At 34.7% G+C, this 20,602-nt stretch overlaps 1 protein-coding gene and 1 long non-coding RNA gene across 5 annotated transcripts; both read left to right on the plus strand.

The window, feature by feature from the left end:
- The first annotated feature begins 10,265 nt into the window (after positions 1-10,265).
- On the plus strand, positions 10,266-11,986 carry LOC127789504 (mitogen-activated protein kinase kinase 5). Its single transcript, XM_052318379.1, has 2 exons — positions 10,266-11,590; positions 11,685-11,986. The coding sequence occupies exons 1-2, from the start codon at positions 10,631-10,633 to the stop codon at positions 11,703-11,705; spliced, it is 981 nt and encodes a 326-aa protein (XP_052174339.1). The 5' UTR covers positions 10,266-10,630; the 3' UTR covers positions 11,706-11,986.
- A 3,500-nt stretch (positions 11,987-15,486) lies between these two features.
- On the plus strand, positions 15,487-19,453 carry LOC127789831 (uncharacterized). 4 transcript variants are annotated; one of them, XR_008020664.1, is made up of 5 exons: positions 15,487-15,669; positions 16,852-16,989; positions 17,320-18,506; positions 18,645-18,841; positions 19,016-19,453. It is a non-coding gene; the product is annotated as an uncharacterized LOC127789831 (long non-coding RNA). The 4 variants fall into 4 exon arrangements; XR_008020666.1 differs by having other exon boundaries at positions 17,320-17,387; positions 18,409-18,841; XR_008020665.1 differs by having other exon boundaries at positions 16,852-17,071; positions 17,320-18,841.
- The last annotated feature ends 1,149 nt before the right edge of the window (positions 19,454-20,602 follow it).

Below are 20,602 nucleotides of genomic sequence, written 5' to 3' on the forward strand. Positions count from 1 at the left end.
TTAATCGATCAAAATTTACCATCATTATCTTTCATATGTTTATTTGGTGAACTTATGAAACATGAGCAATAATTTATAGATCACACACAACCACCTGATAAACATGCACAAATCTATATATGTATAATGTATTATCTCGACCTTAAAAGATTTACCAATAGACAATTATAACATAACCTCTCGCCACTAAAGTCGGTAGATGGCAGTGCTCATCTTTGGGGGAAAAAAAATATAGGTAAAGAGTACAAAGAGAGGAAGAATTTAGATAAGAAGGTAAAGTATTTCTCTCCTTTTGCAAATTGTTCTTCCTCTACTTTATATCTAGTTTTAGGTGCCAATCTCAGGCCTTCTAGAATTGTTTCTATAGAGTCTCTACAATTACAAAAATGAGACTGAAATGTCATTTAGGAAGCATTTGTAATTTCCCACTTCTTCGTTCCAGTAGCCTCATAGGTACGTAACTTCTTCCCTCATGATTGTTTCCTATTAGTTGTAGGTAATTGCTCTTCTCTAGGGGTTTGATCCTTGTTCATTGTGCCTTGGTCTTTATTAACTTCTCCCTCCTTGAAATCAAACTTGCCCTCTAGTTTGTTGCAGCTTCTTGAACTAGTGATAATCCCCCAAGTAGCTTCTTGTAAGGGTAGGCCTTGCCATTGCACAAGTATTTGGGTCCTTCTCTGGCCTGTGTAGGACCTCATGTGTATTAAGAATGGCCAAAGGTATTTTAAGGATTTTATTTTCATATTGGTCCTCAGGGAGAGGAATAGTTTTGTGTAAGAGCAGGGTTTTCATGGTAGGATTTGATTAGTGAGACATGGAATATTGGATGGATTTTAGAATTGGGGGGTTGGTTCAAACTTTAAGCTGTTGGTTTGATTTTGATAGTATTTTAATGATGGACAGCTTACACAAAACTTTAATGGTTAAATCTTGAGCTAAGTATTGAAATTTAAATTTCTTTGAATGATATTTGAAAATGATTTTAGAAATGAGTCAATGATTAATTTTTTTGAACGATACTTGAAATTTGTCGATTTTAAAATGTAGCAAAAGTTTAAAAGGTAGAGAAAAAATTATCAACTACTTCTGAAAGATAATCGATCTACAACAGACAATTAACTACTCCTCAAAACTAGTTGACCGATGTGAGTGCAATTCCTATGTTTTCCCAAGAATAGTTGATTGCCTTTTACATTTTAGAAAAAAAAAATTGTCAACTATATTTTTAAAATTTCAAATAAACTATCGATTGCTTTATAAAATAGTCGATCGGTTATGTCAAAAAATTATTGAGAGCAACTTTTTTGTAGATTAATTCTTATCAATTTTTTATCTCCAACGACTAGTTATCTGCAGAGAAGATTAAAGGCTATAAATACAAGGTATTTTGAAGTTCAAATTAGAGGTTGAGAGATTGGACTTATAAACTCTAAAAGACCAAAATAGATTTTCAATCTCTCTCTTTGTTTTCATCTTCTATTCCTTAAGACTTGTATTTATTCTCTAAAATCATTTTAGCCTTGTTGTAACAAGATTTTGAGATTCTTGTGTTAAAGTTGTATCTCTTATTTTTTATGGTAAGTTTTGAGAGATTTCTAGTGGAAATTGTAGTAGTTGTAATGGGTTTTGGTTTGCAGTCTAGAATTTGTGGATTGAAATCTATAGTTAGGTGCTAAAATAATGGATGTAGGTTGGGAAGAGTCGAACCACTATAAATCTTTTATATGTCTTGTGTTAAAAAGATATAAACAGAGTGAAGCTTAAGAGTGGGGTGAATTAAGTTTTTTAAAAAAATTCTCAATTGAAATATAATAGAAATAAACAAGAATAAATTGAAAAAAATAACCAAAGATGACACTAATATTATAATGGTTTGACAACTTACTTATATTCATTATCTTAACTTCTAGCCAAGAATTTTGCAAATCCACTATATAGTGTTTTTCTGAAAAGACAAATACTATTCTCTATAAAATCACTTTTTACACATGCTCAAACACTTAATCTTGTGCTTTTTTGTAGGCTCAAACACCTAAACTTACAAATACTTTTCTAAGGCTAAAACAATAACCCCTTATCGATCACTTTTACAATTTAAGAAAAGAGAAAGTGAAACACACTCACAGTACAAGAAATCCTCGCGCAAAAAATGACACTCAAAGTGTTTTACAATAGGGACACTAGGAGGATTCTCAAATCTATAACAAAACTTTGTTTTCTGGATAGTAAAGGCTGCAAAAGAAATTGTAGAAGGAGAATCAATATGAAGCTCTTTTTTTCTTCTTCAAATTATTTGGCTCTAACTCTTCTTCATTTTTCTCTCATTTTTCACTTGATTATATAGGCTAAATGGTCAACCATTCATCTACATTGGTGACTGCTACAGAAAGTAACAGTTGTTATGTCATACCTAGTGCTAATAACCCTATTCTAATCTTTGAGCTGAAATAAGCAAGTTAAAATAAAAAAAAGTCAGCCTACAATAATAAGAGAGAAGTCAAATACACATTAAGTAATATATCATAGTGAAATAATTACATTCCAATAGTTAGAAATTCAAATTTTTGGACCTTCAATTTTCATTACTCAAGTAATTTGTTTTTGGTATTCTAGTATTATGATAAATCTTGTCTCAGTTTTTAAAGAAATCCCTAAATACTCGCGTATCATTTCATTCTGTACTCAAATATTTTTTATCTTCAACTAAAACCTTTTTATTTCTCAAGAAAATACTTGAGTATCATTTTCTTCAGTGTTTTGATATCTTAGATTACATCCAAAATGATCTCAATTTCTCAAAGAAATACTCAAATATCATTTTTGTCAGTACTTGAGTATTTTAGACTATATCAAGAATGCTCTTGACTTCTCAAGAAAATATTCGAGTATTACTTTTTTATAGTACTCAAGTTTCTGGCTTTAGAAATTTTAAACTTGATTTTCTTCATTTCAAACTCAATTATTTTTCTTCTAAACATAAAGACACTTCATAAATTAATTCTAAGAAATTATCATCTATATTTCTATGATTTGTTTTGTTAAGCATCAAAATCATCAAGGTTCAAGCAAAGGATTCAACATCTTGTGCATTTACTCTTTTCAAGCATTGCATATGTGTTTTCACTTAAAAACTTTTATTATATCATTCAAACCTTGTTTACTTTGCAAAAATCTTTTTCTAACACAAAAGTTTTTATCCAATCAATTCACCCCCCCTAAGTGTGTGGTGTCATATACATATATCAAAGTCTATCTAACATAAACAATGATTCCGATCTCACCATCCACATGGTAAGGCACATAGAAATAGGGTTTAGGTTATAGTTTCCTTTCTGAGCTTAACCTAAACCTAAACCTAAACCTAGTACTCTTCACTGAATTGAATGTTTATCTTGTGCTTGTCGTGTTGACTTCACATGGTTGGGATTTAAAGAGATCAACCTTGAGTGATGGTAGTAAGTTAGTTATCTATAATAAAACTTGTCTTGCTACTTTCACCATTGTGTCATGTCTAACATAATCTACAAGGCCTGGTGGGTTTTTTTTTTGGGACCAAAAGGTGAAATCTCTCACCTTAAGGGCCCCTGTAGCTCAGCCCCAAGATTTCTGCAGAAGAGGTAAATCACGGAACTCAGCAGTGAGATTTGAACACGAGACCTGTGACTAACTATATAGCAGCTAGAATCCAAAACTCTTTGAGACCAACACATGTACGGTCTCAACTGCTGGACTATACCCATGGGGGCAAGGCCTGGTGGTTTTCATCTATACAAAGCCTGAAATAAGGTCATTTTGATGGCAGCAATTGGACTCAATCAGAGGAGGCCACTTGAACATAAGCTATAAGATAGGCTTCTAAAATTACTCAATCTCGATTTTTGTGCATAGCCTCAATTTTTGTGCCAATACCTCAAGCAACCATACTATTGCTCAATTTCGAGCCTCAAAGTACCCTAGATATCATATTGATTTAAGGAACATCAAAATCTATTTCTCTCAATTTCTTCTTAATTTTCACATATTTTCTTCATATTTTTCCTTCGATAATTTCAAAATAAATATATTTTTAAGTATTTTCTCAAATTTTTCTCCACTATAATTCATAAAATAATTTTAAAAAAATATTTAAACAAAATTCCAAAAGAAATTACCTCCGTATGCACTGGCCACACGCCTTGCGCGTATTGGACCACGCGTGTACCTCACGCACCTTGTCTTCTCTGACGAATCCTTTGTCGCCGGCAGCCTGTAACCTTTTTCGATGGTTGATCTGACTTCACATCCTTGAAGAACTCCTTGAGCTGATCACAACGGCACCCTCCGATGGTCGAAACATCCGTCGAAAATAGCTCAAATGACCGATTTACAGCCTGCTTCCGACGACCCTCGAGTTTTCTAGCCAACGTATAAAACCCACTAAAGCTACACCAAATTGCACCAAACTTTCCAAAAATACTCCCCAAGACCCAAAGAATAGAAACCCTTTATTCTTGATGCTCGATTCAAGCTAAAACACGAGCAATTTCTCTCGATTTTGCTTTTGAAACCCTCGGCCTTCAATCCCTATTTATAGCCAAAATCGATCCCTGAAATACCCTTGGCCATCACATTTGAGGCCTTTAATGCCTCTACCTCCCTTAGATCTACCCAAAAACCTTCATTGAAGCTCCAAAAACTGATTTGTAGAGCCTCGATTTTTCGGCCAAGACACGATCGAAAAATTAGTCCCATCGGCTGTTAACGTGGTCGATCCTTGGCCGTGGACAGCTCCCCATAAAGCTAGCCCTAATCCTGACCCATCTGGAGCCTCCCTCGAAGCCCCCATAGGATGCAATTGGTGATGAGAGAGGTGGCCAACGGCTGGCAATGTTCACACTACTAGTCTTTCCAAAATTTCATTTTTGTGCCCTCAACTTTTGAAATTATTCTTAGGCCCGAATGAGCAATTTGGTTGTAAATCCTTTTATTTTAACCCAAAACCAGTTAAGGGTTGTTCTTCATGCAAAATTTGACTCCTTTAAGGGTTCTGTTGATTTTTCGAAAATTTCTTACGACAATTCAGTTTTTTAGTCTGAATCGTAGTTGTACCAAAAACTGTATTTGATGCGATTTCTTTTAGCGCTAAAAATCATGTCTTTAGATTCTCGTTAATACTATATCATTTTCCCTCGATATCTAAGTTTGGGGCACTCCTTGTCGTTGATTCGGTTACTTAAAACTGTAAAAATTATACTATAGTCCCAAACTTTTAAAAAATTTCACTTACACCCAATTAAAATTATACTTACGATCTTGTGAAATTCTCGGATGTTACATCCAGAATGGTTTTAGTTCCAAGTTTTGATCTGGTATCGTCAACCATTATTGACCCAAATTTAATGCTCAGTTAGAAAATTAAGGATAGAGGAGAAATAGATAAAAGAATTAAAGAAAAATTTAGAGTATTAGGTAAGAATTTTGAGTTTTTTTTTTTTTTTATAGTAAAATGGTAAGGTTTGATTGAATAATAGTAGGTTGTCTAATGAAATCAATCAATTTTGTCAGATGAGCGGGTTGAATTACTAGTTGGATGGAATTGGTTGATTTTGTTTTGACTGTCCAGAAGAACGATCCGATTTGTTATGATTATTTAGCAGTAACCATGTGAACTTGTTGCACTCATAAGATTTAGCATGATGTAGTTAGCAACCTAACAAGATCTGTTGATTGAATAATACTCTTACGTGTCATTTACTAATATATTCAACAATATGACATTAATTTTTAATAATATATAATTAACATTATTTTATTTGTCTTTAAAAAGCAATTATTCATTACAAAAATCATATAAAATCTAAAAGAAGCGTTAATTTAAGACTCATGTGAGACATTTAAATTAATGAGTAAACATTATAAATTTTAACATAAATTGCACTTGGACTCCTATAATTTGGGTCATTTGGATGGAGACTCCTTGTATTTTAAAAATGATTTTGAAAGTCCTTAATTGTATTTTGAACCTTTTGCATGGACACCTTTTTCATCACAAATTACGTCAGTTAACATTAATAAACTAGATTAAACTATTAAACATAAATTAAGTTAAATTTAATTAAAATAAGAAATGAAAAACAAAAAAAAATGTTAGCCGGAGAAGTTCTAGCCTTTAGAACTGTCACTAGTCCCAACCGATAGGTGACAATTCTAGAGATTGAAACTTTGTTGGTCAAAGTTAATAGGTCGCAATTTGGAAACCATTACTGATTAAAGTTGATAAGGGTTCCAGATTTAGAACCATCAACAACTTAAGTCAATACTTTTTAAATCTAGAACCCATAAAGTGTAGAAGGGTTCTACATTTACTACCAATTAGAGAGGGAAAAAGAAAAAAAAATGATCATCGAAGAAGAAGAAGAAGAAAGAAGAAGAAAAAGACATAATCAATAGTCAATAACCAAATTTGGACATTGAGACGACAGTGACCCAACGATGATCGTTGATGCACCATGTTCTGAATCTAGGGACGTTGAGAACCTAGCAACGAGACAACGAGGTTGAAGATGATGGTTGTCTGATAATAAATTTCTTTAGTGCATTAATCAATGACTTTTACTTTCTATCTCTGTCTTCGTGCGCTAATAGGTTTGTGTAATAGGAAAGAACCTATCAACTAGAGGGTTCCTTCCGACAGTTAAACGAACTATTTTTATTTTTATTTTTTTAACTTTTGATTTTATTATTGATTAATTTTAGCTAAATTAGTTTAATTTAACTTAGTTTATGCTTAATTAACATTATTTGTGACAAAAGCGATAGTCATGTAAAAAAATTAAATTATAAAAATTTTCATATAACAATTCAAATCATAAAAAAATATTGAGCATAGTTTAAGCTAAATATTAAGAGTTATGCTATTTGTACAGGAAGGGTTTCACATAATGGTTTACATGTGTGATATATCGCGAGAATTTAGTAATATTTGAGATATAAATTGGAGCCATTTATCATGATAAATTGTCAATAAATTGGATCTAAATGAAAAGAAGTAGACAGAAGGTGGGATAAGGGGAAATCGGCCAAACCCCTCTTTCTCAACCGGCAAAGATGCAGTGACAATAGACGTTAATGGGTTAATGGTCTTCTCTTTGTCCTCATTCTTTCTCTCTCTACCTTGGTGTATCTGTCTATGTCCGTATTTGCAAATGCCATTGTAGCAACAATTTCTGTAATTTGCTTAAGAGAATCCAAACCCAGTGCATTGCATACGATACCATTATCGTTCTCTCTTCTCCATCTCACCAAAATATCGATGCCATGAAAACTTCATCACTTATCTCAACCCAACACTAAGCGTTGGCGACGACCCCTAAGAAAGGCTTCCTCATCGCTCTAATGGAGGTGTCCACTACTCTCTCAACCCCAATGGCTGTGAGAGAGAGAGGTAGATGGTGTCGTCAGAATGAGAGAGAGAAAGAAATAGATTGAAAGAGAAACAGACAGACAGATAATGGCCATGAGAAGCGTGGTTGGCGACTGGGTTGTGATCTTCGGAGAAAGAGAGGCGGGTGGGGCCGACAGTGTTCGACGACTGAGGCGACAATGTTCAGAGAGGGAGAGGCGAGTGGAGCCGACGGTGTCGTGAAATGAGGTGGGGGTGAAGGTGACAATGTCTACGAGAGGGAGAGCAAGAGAGAGAGATAATCGGTCGTGTGTGAGACAGAGGGAGAGAGAGAAATAATTTTGAGTCATTTGAGTTATTTATCATTAGGGCATTTTAGTAATTTAATTGCCCCTCGTCATAATAAATAGCATAACTCAAATATTAATTATAGGATGTAGTGGAGACGGTAGAGGATAAGAGTTGGCTAATTAATCGAAGGAACCGTCTGCGTCTCCGTCTCCGTCTCCGTCCGTCATCATTGACGCCTACAATCACCAAACTCAGCCAGCCCCCACGCTAGCGTCCCTTTTTCCCATTATCATTTTCTTACAATACAATCTCTTTCCTTTTCTTTTTTTTTATAAAAATAATAATATTAATGTTGCTAATATATATTCCTTTTGGTTAAGGGAAGGTTGTACCCTAGGGCCTAGGCCAGCCCACCTTCTAGAAGTGAATCCCATCGGAAGTAACTGAGGCCCAACGCAGAGGATCGCAGCCTTCCGAAAGGCTCCACCATCCACGTGCCTAGAAATACATCAAAGATATATTAATTTAGTAAAAATACAATAATAGACCCAAATTTTAGTTTCACTTAGTTATGCTCTTTTAGAGCATATATAAGCTGATTTTGAAAAATGAATTGGATTGAAATTTTTTATTTGGTTCAATATTAAATAAATTCAGTCTAATTTTTTACTTAAAAATCTTAAAAAATGGGTCTTTGATTCAATTCCATCTAGCTTTCGATTTTAGATGAAATACCAGATAAAGTATTATATATAATATATACATGTAAATTTTAGATAGAAGACTGAATTAATTATTATATATATATTTATATATACACGAAGCATTGCTCAGCAATACAACTGCTGTATTTATGGTATTTATAACAGTAAATATTAAGTATTTATCGCTACAAATATATTATATATAACTTGTGTTGTTGTAAATGCAACATACTCTAAACATCAGCAATACAACATGTACATACAACATATCTTCTATATATATTTTTGTTTTTGTATTTTTATATTTTTTTTATGTAACTATTTAAAATTTTTGTTATTTCGATTATACTTCTTAACCATTCATTTTTTAGTCAATTGCACACCTCACCAAGAGCGTGCAACACATGCGCATTAAAATAGCTAAATTATCTCTCACGCTCGTGCAAACCCTCGTTGTCGATCACCATTTCTACTATAACTTCTTCCTTCAGTAGCTAGTGATGATTGAGATATAAATGATGGAAAAGAAAATGAATTAGGACGAACGGAGTTTGTAAAGAGTAAGAGATTGACAAAGATGGTTGGCAATAGGTTTGCGTGGGCAGTGTGGCGAGATAAGAAGCAATCAGTGACAAGGTATGAGATGTGGCTAGTGATAAGTACAAATGATGGAGGAGAAGGTGTGATAGAGATAGTGACTAGCAAATAGCCTAAGAAGGCGGTGTGGCAATACAAGAAGTAGCTGGCGACAAATACAAAGGATGGAAGATAAGGTGTAGGCCAAAAGTTGTGGCAAAAGATGAAGATGACTCTCGAGTATGGGGAGGGCAATAAATGATAAAAAAAGACATTGGTGGTGGCAAAAGACAAAAAGGCAAAGGAGCTCTTGATGGGGGAAAACAAACCTGTCGAACAAATGGTTGGTTACTACAACTGAAGAAGAAGATAGATGGTCTGAGGCACCGCTAACTAGGAAGACTATGACCAGAGAAGATGAAACAAGAGGTTTGGTCGACAAGAAAAGATTGATAGTCGGTCACGATGATCAGAGAAGACAAGGGAATAGTCGCGACGATCGAAAACAATGATTGATGCATTCGACAACGATTGTAGATGGTTGACGACAATCAATTACTAAGAATAATTTAGATATTTCAGTGCATGTGTATTGCATGTTTTAATTCAATTCTGGTGAAATATGTAATTGATTCGAACATGTATGGCCTAAAAATGTAATTGAAATGATGAAAAATTTAAATGGATACAAAAAAAATATAAAAATATAAGAAAAATAATTAGTTTCTTCTGCTATATATACATGTAAATTTAATAAGACTGAACCAAATTAACTCAATCTGATCCCACTCTGATGATGTGGTCTGATATTTGATTTAATAAGATCGAACCAAATTAACTTGACATTATTATAAGACAAAAAGTAAAAAGACAATAATTATAATATTTTAATATATTAAATAATAAAAAAATATTGCTTTAATTTGTTGACGACAAGGGTGAGCTAGAAAAAAAATATAATTAAGTTAAATTGGAAGTTTATAAGGATATATTTTATTTAAATGTTTTTTAATATATTAATTATAATATATAATTAAATATATAAAATTATGTCTGAATAAGATACGTTATCTTATCTCCATTATTATTCTACCTATATGGAACAAACATTTAAGTATTTTAGTTGTATATTCTCATAAATATATATATTATTTTTGTGATAAAACTCTGGCGATCATAATATATATAGCTTTGACAAGTACCCCCCAAATGTTAGGGTATCCATTATTATATCTGTAAAGTCGAGGTGGTAACCTCGTTAGATTATTGGCTTGGGTTGAGTGTGATTGGACGGTGACATCAGATCCTCAACGACGGGTGACTTGCCCTCCTTCCCATTCCTTCAAATCTCGATTCCCTCTGTGTGAACATCAACCCCTCTCTTCTTCTTCTTCTTCTTCTTCTTCCCCATTTCGTTCTCGTCTTGGCTTTGGCTCTCCTCATAGCTTCCTTTTTGCTCCTTATCTCTCTCTTCTACTGCAGTAAAACACGCATTCAATTGGATTTCTGAAAATTGTTGAAGAAATCGATCAATCACCATACGAACTTCACCCAGACAATGACTTCTTCCTCTTCTTCTACTTCTTCATTGTGGTGTTGTTATTCTTGAAAGGATTCGTTGATACCAACACCAACACCAACACAGAAACAAAGCGAGTAGAGAGAAGCGTAATTAGTTATGAGGGGAAATCAGCCACCGCCTCCGACCTCCGGCACCTCCAACCGCAATCGTCAACGGCGGCGATCTGACTTGACCTTACCGCTCCCACAGCGGAGCCCGACTCTGGCCGTGCCACTTCCTCTACCTCCGAGCTCGGCCCCTTTACGGTCCTCGAACTCGACTGTTAGCTTCTCGGAGCTGGAGCGGATCAACAGAATCGGAAGCGGCAGCGGCGGCACGGTCTACAAGGTGCTCCACCGCCGCACCGGCAAGCTCTACGCCTTGAAGGTGATCCACGGCAACCATGAGGACTCCGTCCTCGGCCAGATGCGCCGCGAAATCGAGATCCTCCGCGACGTCGACAACCCTAGCGTCGTCAAGTGCCACGACATGTTCGACCACGCGGGCGAGATCCAGGTCCTCCTCGAGTACATGGACGGTGGATCTCTCGAAGGCACTCACATCCACCACGAGCGCTCTCTCGCCGATCTCTCCCGTCAGGTCCTCTCCGGCCTCTACTACCTTCATGGACGGAAGATTGTGCACAGAGACATCAAGCCCTCGAATCTGTTAATCAACTCGCGGAAACAGGTGAAGATAGCCGACTTTGGAGTGTCGAGAATCCTGGCGCAGACGATGGATCCGTGTAATTCGTCGGTGGGGACGATCGCGTACATGAGTCCGGAGAGAATCAACACCGATCTTAACCACGGAAAGTACGACGGCTACGCCGGAGATATATGGAGCTTCGGGGTGAGCATTCTGGAGTTCTATTTAGGACGGTTCCCGTTCGCGGTGGGGCGGCAGGGGGATTGGGCGAGCCTCATGTGCGCCATCTGCATGTCGCAGCCGCCGGAGGCGCCTCCGACGGCGTCGAGAGAGTTCCGTGACTTCATATCTTGTTGCCTGCAGATGGATCCGGCGAAGAGATGGACCGCCGGCCAATTGCTCCGGCACCCTTTCATTAACAACAATCAGGTTCATCATCAGCCTCACCAACTACTACCTCCACCTCCACTATTTGCTTCTTGAATTTACTGTTCTTATGAAATCCTGTAATTTTCTTATGAAGGGGTTGGAGAATTTTGATTAAGAATGAGAGAAAATGGAGGAAGTCTGTTACTTTGAGGTTTCAATCAATCAATCAATCATTGCATCTTCCTGATAATGTTTACCACAAAAGGAAAATCCATCTTTCAAGAATGGCTCCAATCTATGAACATGTCCTCCTGTTTTTCACAGATTGGATTTGGGTATTCGATTTCTGGGCAATCTGTTTAAAATGTTTTCCTGTTTTGGTTAAATTTTCTTGCCGGGTTATTTACTGAAAAAGATCAAACAAATGATGAATCTTTAGGCTAAAAATTCCGGGTTTGATTGGAAAGTCATTATGATGAATCTCTCTCCCATATCTGTCGTCATCATGGAGATAAGAATGATTGTGCGAATCTATACTCATGGATTGATTTTGAACATATTCTTTTTTCCATGTCTTAGAAACTCTTTTATCTTCTTTTCCTCGAGTGTTCAAAGATGGATGCATCATGCACTCTTAACTAGCTAGAGAAGTTCAAAACTAGTCAAGATCTTGTTGGTATTTTAGAAAATCTTCGTATTTAGATTTAAAGGTTGCATCTTCTTCATTATTGAAATTCATAATGATGGTATCTTAAAACATGATGGTACCTTTGCTGTTCATTTTCTCTGAGATTGGTGTGTTTTTGGAAAGGTTTTAAATATTCCTTTTCAAAAAAAAAAAAAATGTTATCTTGGTTGGTGATGCTCTCCCCCTCTCTCTGCAACTGCAAGCGTGAAATGGTTCTGAAACAGTGTTAGAGAATCCATTCTCAGCATGGAAAAGTTGCAGGGCCTAATGATGATATCTTGTTGGCTGTTTCAATTGAGTTGGCCATTGGTGTGAATTTTGCCGGCTATCCAACCATTTTTAACCACGGTTACCAAGAGGTTGGAATTTAACATCTTTGGCTTATTGGTAGTATCACCTCTCACTCACTAGACTCCTACCCTAATGATGATAATATTCGTTTAGAAAAATATGTAATTTTTATAATAATAACAATTACAAATTTTAATTCTCAATCTCAGTGTGAAAAGTTAATTATTAATATAATGGTATGTGATGTTTGATTTTTTAATTATAAATTTATTTTATTTAATCCACTAATCCGAATTTACCATGGGAGAGTGGCTTTAGGATCCGAGATTGCGGCTTCTGTTCTGGCCATCCATTGTTATAAATGCGTAGTGATTAGTGAGCAGATAATATACGGAAATTGCTAGTAACATCCTCAGATCAGATTTGTTTTTTTTTTATATTTTACATGAAAAGATATTCTTCAAGTGAAAATATATTTTCCGTTTTTTGTTGGGGAATTAATTAATTGTGCTGCTTCATGCCATAATGGGAACATTTCATTCAGGCATCTCACCGAACAGTTGATGGGTGTGACAGGAGAGAGAGAGAGAGAGAGAGAGAGAGAGAGAGAGAGAGAGAGAGAGCGTTCACATTTACATGTATGTATGTGTGTATACATACATGACGAAGCACATTAAAATTAGAAAATGACGTTGGTGGTAGGGACTAGGGAGTTCATGAATTCATTCATATCAACAAAAGGACCCAAATGAGATGGAGACATCTAATTAGAGAAAATCAGGTTAATAATTACTTCCAACATACACACATGGGAGTTAAAAAAAGGTATACTTAAAGAAAATGTGAAACTATTTAAGTGGGTAGTTTAATCTTATGAGACTGTCATGCCACTAATCTATCTTGATTATTAGAATAATTATATATATGATTAATGATAATAACACAACATACATAATTTACGAGATATTATGCATTCATAATAATAAAATGAATTAGAGTATAAAATACAGCCGGTGACATGAATTATAAGAAAGTGTGTGTGTGAAAGGAGGAGGTGGATGGAGATTACCTAATTAAATGGGGCAAGTGGCAAAAAGCAAGATGCAGCCACATGACAGACACGCATATGAATATATATGATATGAATCAGCAAGAAGCTTGAAGCAAAAGCACCGCCCTCGTAGTATATGGGCTTTCGCTTATGTCCGGACGCAAGTCAAACAAAGCTCAAAACAACGCCCGCCAGCAAACCTTCCAAATCAAATCCTCCTCCTCCTGCTCCTAGTATCGGTATCAATATCAATATCATGATCATGATGCATGGCAACCCCCCCCACCAACCATGTGCCCCTGCCACGTGCCTCTCTGCAATTTGCCTCCCAAATTATAATCATGCTGATTAACACCCGCTGGTAAGAAAGTGTGATGTCTTCTCATGATCAGACTTTGGGGAGAATTTTCCCGTTTGAGTGAGTCAGAATAAGGTTAACTCTTTTTAAACTTTTTCCATTCTTGTTTAGTTGTAAGAAGACTTGCTATTTCTTTTTGACACTTAATAATAATTAATAATGAAGGTGTCGGTTGCAGCATGTATATATTTCTTTCTTCTTATTTGGGTGATGTTTTCAATGCTAAGTCTTCTCAAGGGTATTTTATGTTTTTATAATAATAATAATTAACACACATTTGTCAAGTTAAAAGCCTAAGCACCCACGTAAGCATTGGCATGGGTGGGTGGTGAGGCTTTTGCCTTAACAAATGAATGAATGAGTGTCAAACGTCAATTATTATAAGATTGCTAAAACTCATTTTGAGAAGACTTAGCTTATATTAAAAAAAAAGACTCACATCTGTCCAGGTAAAAGTCTTGATTAATGTAATTATTATTATTATTATTTTCTTTTGAATTTTGGTAGAAGTTTGATTTGATTTTGTCTCATTATTCATTGGTCATTTTCTGTCTTCTACAGACGAGTCATCAAAATAATGTTCATGTCACTTTTGATATTGTTTATAATATATATATATATATATATTATATAATTTTTATTAAGAGAGGAAAGAGAAAGGGTGAAATAGTCATTTCACATTTTTAAATAGAGGTTAGCATAATTTTTGAAAACCAAGGGGCTGCTGTATCTTCAATGAAGCTTTATCTTCAATTTCATTTAAGAAATGTTAAAAGTGTAATTTGCCTAAAATAAATATTAAAAAAAGTCGCATCAAATTTAACAATAATTTGAAAAAAATTTGTCTTCAATTGTTGACAGAGAAAGATTTCATATTATAAACAGAAACATCAAATATTGTAGTTCATAGAGAAATAGGATGTCAAATGAGACTCACACAGAGCCATTAACAAGTCATTGTGTTAGGTTTAGAGATTTTAGGCTTGCGGGCTAAAAGTTAAATTTTGTTAAAATGAATCAAATACTCACTAATTAAAATAAATCAATCACTCTTTCAACTCAAATATGAATTTTAATTCCCATATTTAAATTTTAGGGATGTAACATTTGAAATTTGAGTTTTATTTATATACTTAGATACTAAATAAATATATATCTGAAATAGATACACCAATGTTTAAATTTGAATATTAACTATTGAGGTAAATTTTACATATTTAAATAGGATATTTGAATATAAATGTTAATGGGTACAATAGACATTTTAAATATGTCTACATAATTAAAAAAAAAAAAAAACTCCCGGCCCACGGCCTCTTGGTCTGTTCTGGGCCCGTAAAAAATTGGGCGGGGCCCAGCTGCAGGGAGGTAATCCTAATCAAATATTGTGGTTAGTTACTGTTGAATTTGGTAGGGAATCTACCTCCAAATATAACAAATGAAATGGAACATGCGACAAACATAAAATTGCAATTTGATGGTTTGTTAGTTGCTTTATTGGAAAACATTCTCATTTTGCTGGAACAAATTAAACATTAATAAATAAATTGAAGTTCCCAATAGCATTTCACAGAACATTCTTCCTTCTAGCAAAACAGAGGAACAATCATTTGAAGAAACAAACACTGAGCCCCTTCAGCTGACCTTCCACTTTCCCTCTCTCTGACTGACTCGGTATATGCGCTAACTTCAATTGCTGTGCCTGTACCAATTGATCGTTTCAACCCCCAGAGCCTTCCTGGATCCATCAGGTAATTTTTACTTCTACTTGGACGCCAGTTGCTTCTCTTCCCTTGCCGATTCTCTCATTCCTTTACATTCTTGTAAATTGTGTTCTTGAACATTTATCGAGTAGTGCTTTTCTAGAGCTATGATTTTCAGATTTTGGTTTTTCCTTTTCTTTTGGCCAGAAGCGAGATATAGAAATTTTCTGATTAGGACTATGTTCGATTTGTGCTTTCTCTTCTAACATTGCTATAAATATCATTCCGTTGGAATTTAGTCTCAGAATTGTTCCCTGTATAGGATGCGATCACGCATTGAAATCACGAGAAAGAGAACAGAAATTTAGAGTGGTTTGGTCTTTATGGACCCATGTGAATGATTCCACAATAATGGTAGAAATCCACTCAGTGAATGAAGATGTAGCTTTTGAACAAAATAGCTATCAACCTCTCATGACACAATTTTGGACTGACAAAACAAGAAACCCTCACAAGTCTAATAACTCCAAATAATTGGTTACTCTCTTACTTAGATGACACTAGTTATCGAGTCATGGCACACTCCATGGACACACAAGCTTAATAACCTGATTACATCCTCTCTCAGATTACCAAGGTATGGTCACTTAAAACTATACTAGGGATGCCTATAAAGGGGCCAGCAGAGCCATAACTTTTTCAAAGAAAATGTAATGGGAAAATGGATATAATGCCATCCTGAAATCTTCGTCAATTTTTACAGGAGCAATCAACAATGGCCCTTAAAGGCAGGAACAGATTATTATGTTTTTTTTTTTTTCATATGGAGAATAGAATAATGATGTGATTGTTATTATTCTATGGAGAATGGAACAGAATGAATCATTTTATGGTAAGAATTTTATTTTCCTGGTTGTTAATTTGAATTTTGCTTTTGTGGAACAAGTGACAATCTTTTAGAAGCACTGCAGTCATTCCCAACATATAAGTAGACTCAAAATGCACTGCATTGTCTATTAACCTAAAAAAGAAAAAGAACTGCATTGTCTGTCTGTATTGTATTGTGATTATGCACTTTCAGTTGACTAAGTACATTGATGATAAGGCAATCCATGAATGCAGGTCCTGAGTTGATATAACTTGATTCAGAATTTCAAAAAACTATCGTGTTTCACTCAGATTTCTTTTTATAACTGCTTGGCTTGATTAATGAGTTTTGAATGTGACCAGATGGAACCTGGAGAAGAGAAGAAAGACCTTGAGTCTGATGGGGAGATCCCTTTATGCTCATCTCAAGCTAGATGTAGATCATGTACTTTTGACTTAGAGGCACCCAATATTTCACCTGCAAACCTTCCCAATTTACAGGTTCTTGCTCAAACCCAAGATTAACATCTTGCTTCCTTTTGGACCCCTGGCAATATTGCTGGATTATTTTACTGGAAGCAAGGTAGAAGTGTGGATTTCAGCAATTATTTCGTCTTTCTTTTGAATTTGAATTTCAAGAAAATCTGAAGTGGTTGGCTTCATTAATGCATTTTGCAACCCTTTGGATTTTCTATAGAGTGTTGACCCATGACCTTGTTAGATGATTTATGACCATGAAAGTAGTGTGACGTTCCAATATCACTTTGCTCTCAAAGTAATTACCTTCATGATTTGGTTCCTGATTCCTTTCCTCTTGGTTTATTCTTACAGGGAGCAGTCTTCTTCTTTGCTTCACTGGGCATGACAGCTTTAGCTGACGGACTAGGTTATACAACTGAGTAAGTTCTGGTTTCTCAACCTGTCATTGGTATTTTAATTCTCCTTTCTTTCATAACAAACTAAGATACTTATCACATGTGACACAGGCAACTAGAATTCTATACAGGACCTACTGGTATGTTTATTGTTTTATTACTTGTGATTTACCATGAAAAATAAACTGTAAAACCAGAATATTGGATGCAACAATCTAATTGTTTGACACAATAAACATTCTCATGATGTAAATTGTTAAACTTGGATACACCCACCTGTCCCTTCCTAAATGTGCAAATTATTAAGATTCTGCTGATGGACAAGCAATAAATAATATATAAAAAAATGCTTTACACTAGATATGCTGTCTCCTAAAACAATGCATTTCTCCCCAGGCTTCTTACTGTACTCTAATGAAGTGACGGGATAATAATGCTATTTTTTACTACAAATATGAGAAATTTTTTGGCCAAATGCACACCATCTCTGAAGTTATTTCCTCCAAACTTTTTTTTCTATTAAAGTACTACTTAACAGTAATGACTTCTAGAAAAAGAATCATGTATAGGTAAAATTGGCAATTTATCTCTTCTTCTTCTAAGTAAATGACACCTCATCCGGTTATTCATAGGCAATTCTAAAAGATTTTTATAACAGAACATAATATGGTCCTAAGATTTTATATATTTGGTGAGATTACAACCCTGTCCTTCCAAGGATCCAATGAAGATACAGTATGTTTTGTTGTACATGTTCTTGGTCCATAATGATATGAGTTTGGATATATTTTCAGGAATAACAATTTTGCTCAAACATTCCCTGTTGCCCCTATAGACCCTATGCCTAGGACATTGTTCAGACCAAGAGCCATAGTTACTATTTGGGTTCAGTCGTGTTGTCTTGTTATTGATATTAGCATGAATATGAATTTTACATATTTAGTAATAATACTGCCAATTATTTTTATCTGGCATATATATTATCTAAATCTGAAAGTTTTCTGTATGGAACTCTAATTTTGTTGCTCAAAATTAATCTATTCAGTTACAGCTTCCAGTTTGCAGTATGCCAGGGCAAACAGATGGTTTTATGCACAAGTTTAGGCAATGGTAATGCACATATATCTTGGTTGAAATAACACGGTATGCTGACATATGAAACTTAAACTTCCAAATCTTAATTATTTATTTGAATGACTTACAGTAGCCCAAATATTCTTCTCAATTTAGTCCACTTGTTTCTGAGTATCTCTGGCAAGAAGTTTCTGGTTGAATCTGCAGGTGCGACCTTTATAAATGCTGTATATGGCAACTTAACAGATATTATAATTTCAATGTATGCACTGAAGAAGGGAATGGTTAAGGTAGTTCAACAATTATTATTGGGCACCATCCTGTCGAATATGCTATCAGTGCTTGGCTGTGGCTTCTTCACTTGCTGTATCATTCATCACCAGGCACTGCAACATTTCAACAAGGTACAGATTATCATGATTGAATTGGGTGGTCTTTAATTTCTTATAATCTTGATGCCGCTGAATCAATTATCAATATGTAGGGCACCTCTATAAGAATGCCTGCCTGTACCTCTCCCCCTACAAAAAATGGTAAAAGAGAGGAAATCTGATTTCTATTTAAATGTTTTAAAATAGGGAGCTGCCTTGATGAAATCAGGATTGCTGTTTATGGATTTTATTACCATATTGCTTCCACAAGTACTTTAGTACACACAGACAGAGGTTCATGTTGGGAAGTCAGTGTTATCTTCTCCAACATTTTGCAGCTGCATGATGCTGGTAGCATACGTAAGCTACCTTTTCTATGAGCTTGGGAGTCAAAATACCATTTTCATAGTTGCAAGGCAATTTCTATTAGCCAAATCTTGTTGAGGTTCTGTCATGTGATTGTTCTAATTTGAACAATCAAGGTTTCATGATTAGTGCTTTATATGGCTTATTGTATTTCTCTAAAATCTTAGTAAATGACATGTATAGCTTTATATTTGGCAAGGCATATATTCGAATTCTGCAAATTTTTGTCATGTGCTAATTTTCTATTTTTTGAGCTTGAAAGATGCCTTACCATATATTATTTAGAAGATCACCTCATTATGTTAAAGGTGTTTTCTTTTGATAGTTTTGGCTAGTGCTGTTGGAAAATTTGGAATATTCGTATATTCACATGTCCAAATTGATAGATTAGTGAATGAAAAATTGTTTGAGAAATGTGTAATATAATATATAATTTATATTATTGTAAAAGTTAAAGAAAGAAAAAAATATAAGATGTGCACTATGCGCTAAATTATGAGGGTACATTGTGCGAAGCGGCTGATTGAAATTAATAATGCAGAGTACTATATAAGTTATTATTTCAATTATTAATATATATATGAAAGGGGCCTACTTTATTATATATTATAAAGATATTATATATATATAAATATATAATTGAGGGAGGCAGCAAAGCCTCCCATGTCTTCTCCCTCTTCTCTCCTTCTTCTTCTTTTCTTTTTTCTTCCTTCTTCCTCTTCTCTTCTTCCTCTTCTATAAATAAAGGGCTTACTTCATTAAAAAAGATGAGAGAATTGATAGTAGAATTATTTTCTAAAAATGCTCATACTTTTACAATTTTAATATTGTTCAACTAGTGTTCCAATTCATTGTTAGGTTTTGAAGTTTGTGCTAACTTCTCAATTTGTAAACTGTTGAACCCTGAGAAATAGACGCCAATTAGCCTCTAGCACTTTCGGTGAGGCGATGAATCTGTTTTAAGGAAATTGTGTGTTACATAGGCTTTGGTTTTACCATTCCTTTATATACTGTTGTGCTTTTATTTTCCCTTGTGCAGTATTGGATTATTTCAATATTTCTATCATGCTGGTTTAAATACAATATTATAATTATATTTTTTAGCAATAATTACAGTATTATAATTATAATTATTGTTTGGCTAACAATCTTAAATCAGAGAATGAAGGGAAAAGAGTACTGAGTACATTGAAGAAAAATTTTAATATATTTTTCTAACAAGTGCATGTTAGTATATTCACCATTGAGAGCCTTTTCAGCATAAAAAGTACATTTTCCCTATAATTTCTTGCACCTTGCAGAAGGTAGACACAGAGGATTCTGACAAAGAAGAGGTTCCTGATATTAGTCTGTCGTGTACGTAGGGGAGCTTACTGTGATAAATGCATAATAAGAGAGGCGGGTGTCATTACTAGAATTCTATAGAAG

Source organism: Diospyros lotus, chromosome 14, assembly GCF_014633365.1.
Source record: "Diospyros lotus cultivar Yz01 chromosome 14, ASM1463336v1, whole genome shotgun sequence".
Classification (NCBI taxonomy): Eukaryota; Viridiplantae; Streptophyta; class Magnoliopsida; order Ericales; family Ebenaceae; genus Diospyros; species Diospyros lotus.

Coding starts and splice junctions, on each gene's coding strand:
- LOC127789504 (XM_052318379.1), top strand. CDS start 10,631: ATGAGGGGAAATCAGCCACCGCCTCCGACCTCCGGCACCTCCAACCGC. Junction 11,591..11,684: donor CTTTCATTAACAACAATCAG/GTTCATCATCAG, acceptor TTTCTTATGAAG/GGGTTGGAGAATTTTGATTA.